This window comes from Nannochloropsis gaditana, assembly GCF_000240725.1.
Source record: "Nannochloropsis gaditana CCMP526 unplaced genomic scaffold scaffold098, whole genome shotgun sequence".
Taxonomy (NCBI): Eukaryota; class Eustigmatophyceae; order Eustigmatales; family Monodopsidaceae; genus Microchloropsis; species Microchloropsis gaditana.
The window spans coordinates 14,876-17,614 of NW_005803855.1; the positions used below are offsets into that span (position 1 = coordinate 14,876).

General features: G+C 55.5%; 1 protein-coding gene across 1 annotated transcript; it reads right to left on the reverse strand.

Annotated features, from left to right (window-relative positions):
• Nucleotides 1-61: 61 nt before the first annotated feature.
• Nucleotides 62-1,191, reverse strand: NGA_2027800 (trna pseudouridine synthase; the record flags this gene model as incomplete). Its single annotated transcript, XM_005855790.1, has 1 exon — nt 62-1,191. A coding segment is annotated over one exon (1,130 nt), but the record flags the coding sequence as incomplete, so codon positions are not given.
• Between the last annotated feature and the right edge of the window lie 1,548 nt (nt 1,192-2,739).

Below are 2,739 nucleotides of genomic sequence, written 5' to 3' on the forward strand. Positions count from 1 at the left end.
GCAAGCAATCGGTTCAAAAGGGCCCCCACTTCCTCCACCTCGGCCAGGAGAAAGGTGGGTAGCCAGTAGCAGTACCGCCGGCGGGTGCAGTCGTTCTTCGCGTTAAAGCCCCTGGTGGCCCGCAAAATCCCGTGTATGCGGATGCTGGGAGGCAATTGCCGGTTGATTGCCATCCGAGTAGCTTCCAAGGCCGCCGCAAGGGCGTCGGGCGCGGGTGGCGGGCGGTGAGGGGGCTCTTGGGAGAGGGCATCCGGTCGGCCCTCGCTCTCGCCGTCCCCTTTGCTCGTAGAAAGGGTCGTGAATGGCGCGGCTATCGTCCCTCCACTGGTGTTTTCGTGCGAGATATTCTCAGGACCGCCGGCCTCGGACGGGGAGACTGCCCCCGGGGCGTGCCCGCCCTCCTCCCGCCCTTCCACCTTCCCCACAGGGGCTGACACTTCCCCTCCTTCTCCCGTCGCGGACGCTCCCGCTCCCGCGCTTTCACTGCATTTGCTCTTGACCTTGTCACTCGTTTCGTCTTCTTGTGCACCCATTGGCGGTCCTCCTTCCTTCACTATCTCCATCGAACTCCACCCTTCCTCGCCCTCCTTCCCTGCATGAAGACTTTCATTAGCTCCGCCTTTGCCCGTCCCCTCCGCGTTCTCTTCCTCTTCCTTCCTGTTCTCATCTACATTCTCCTCGCTTTTCATTTTTACATGCAATTTGCAACCCACAACCTGGGCTGCCGCATGCACGCCTTTATCCGTCCTTCCCGAGCGCGACCAGCCTATTTTTTGCAAACTACCAAAGTTTGCTTCTTTGATACACCCGGCCTCGTACATGGCTTTTTCGAGTTCCGCTTCTATAGTGATCGCACCTGGATTCATTTGCATGCCTTGAAAATCTGTACCGCAGTATCCTATGATCATCGCAACCTTTTTCTTGTTCCCCAGCAGGTCCTGTCCATCCTCTGCGTTCTCGTGTCGCTGTTTTGCGGCATAGGATCCAGAGTGCGGAGCCCTATCTTCATAGAAACACTGACGTTTTGGTCCACCTTCTTCTGCTGCGCTTTCGTCCGACTTTCGCTTGTTTGTGCTGTCGCCCTTCCAGCCTCCACGCCCGCGTTTCCCATGTCGGCCCCAGCCTCGACCTCCCCTCCCCCAAGCGCGGTCTACTCCCCTACTCGCCCCATCATATCGCCCTCGCCAGCGGCCACCCTGTCCTCTACTCATCGTGAGAAGAGTTGGGGTCCTCTGGTTGTGAAATTCGTGGTGTTTAGAGGGGAATGAAGAGCTGAGGTCGACCGCAAAGGGGGCGGGGCTCGCGGCGATGGCGTATCTTGTGATGGAACACGTACCCTCGCCACTCAGTAACAGCAACAGCAACATCCTTCTAGACGAAGAGCTGGGGGTCACCCCCACCACACCCTGATGCCCAGCACGAGAAATCTCAAAGTCGTATCATTGTCATTTCTATGCAGGTTGTTCATTCTTCTGGCTTGCTGACGAAGCTACTTTTAAGATGATACAGCTCCGAGCACGTGTTGGTAGCTTGAATGGTAGAAAGCCGGCTGCGACTGCCGTGTTGCTGGGTTTATTCCTGACCACCGGCACATTGGTGCATGCCTTCGTGCCGGCAACACACATTTCCAAAGGTAGAAGTAGCCAATCGCTTTCCGTTAGGGCATGGATTTTGCCCTTTCAGTCCCAAGCACGGTTTCATGTGCCACTTCTTCAGTCGGCCGCCGCCGCAGATGACGACGCCGGTAAAGACAAGTTGGAAGAGGAGCTGGAGCATGAATTGCCTGAAGGAGAGCACGAAGAAGCAGATAAAAGCACCGCGGCACCGGCAACGAACGCTGTGGACGACGTATTTAACTCTGTGCCGTTTCTTCAAAAGCGGAAAGAGGCCATGGAAAAGGAGATGGCCTCAATCGACGAGAATTTAGCCATGATGGGGGAGAAATTTAGCGAGCTCGCGGGGGAATGGGACGGAAAAGTTGCTGTGATGCAAAAGGACTTTGAAAATCTGAAGGCAAAGTACTACAACGATACGCAAGAGGTGGCGGTGACGGGTCGCTCCAACGTGTTCGTTGAGATCATGAGTGTCGTGGATGACTTTGAGAGGGCACGCATGGCCTATAAGCAAGTGGGCGAGGAAGAAGCCGTCATTTTAGAGGCTTATGAGGGTGTAAAGGACGCAATTCTGAAGGGTATGATGGCTGAGGGCTTGGTGGAGGTGAAAACGGTGGGGGAACCCTTCGATTTCAAATTGCACGACTGCATGTTCACAGAGCAGTCGGATGAATACCCGGAGGACGTGATCACGCGAGAGTTTAGCAAGGGCTTCATGATCGGAGAGAAGGTGGTGCGTCCAGCGAAGGTGGCGTGCTCCTTGGGCCCCGGACCGTGAGGGTGAAGGAGGACCCGAGGAGGAGAGAGAGGGGAGGCGAGGGGTGAGAGCATGAGGTGCAGAGGATTGACGATCACTGAAGAAGAAGAAATGGAAATCTCATGATTGCGCTGCGTGCCACGGCTGGAAAACAATACCTACCCTTTTCTGTGCTCGCACAATATTAGTAGCGAGATTGAAACCCTGTGGCACCGCAGGCAGGTTCCTGTAGCGGGGGCACATTCTTTCCGTCCGATGTTAAATTATTTATGACATTTCTTTCTACTCACTAGTCCTTGCTTCAAGCCTTCAAGCATACCCGCAACCTCGGCTGTCCCTTCTCTCCCTTGTGCCTGAAGGCTCAGCGTC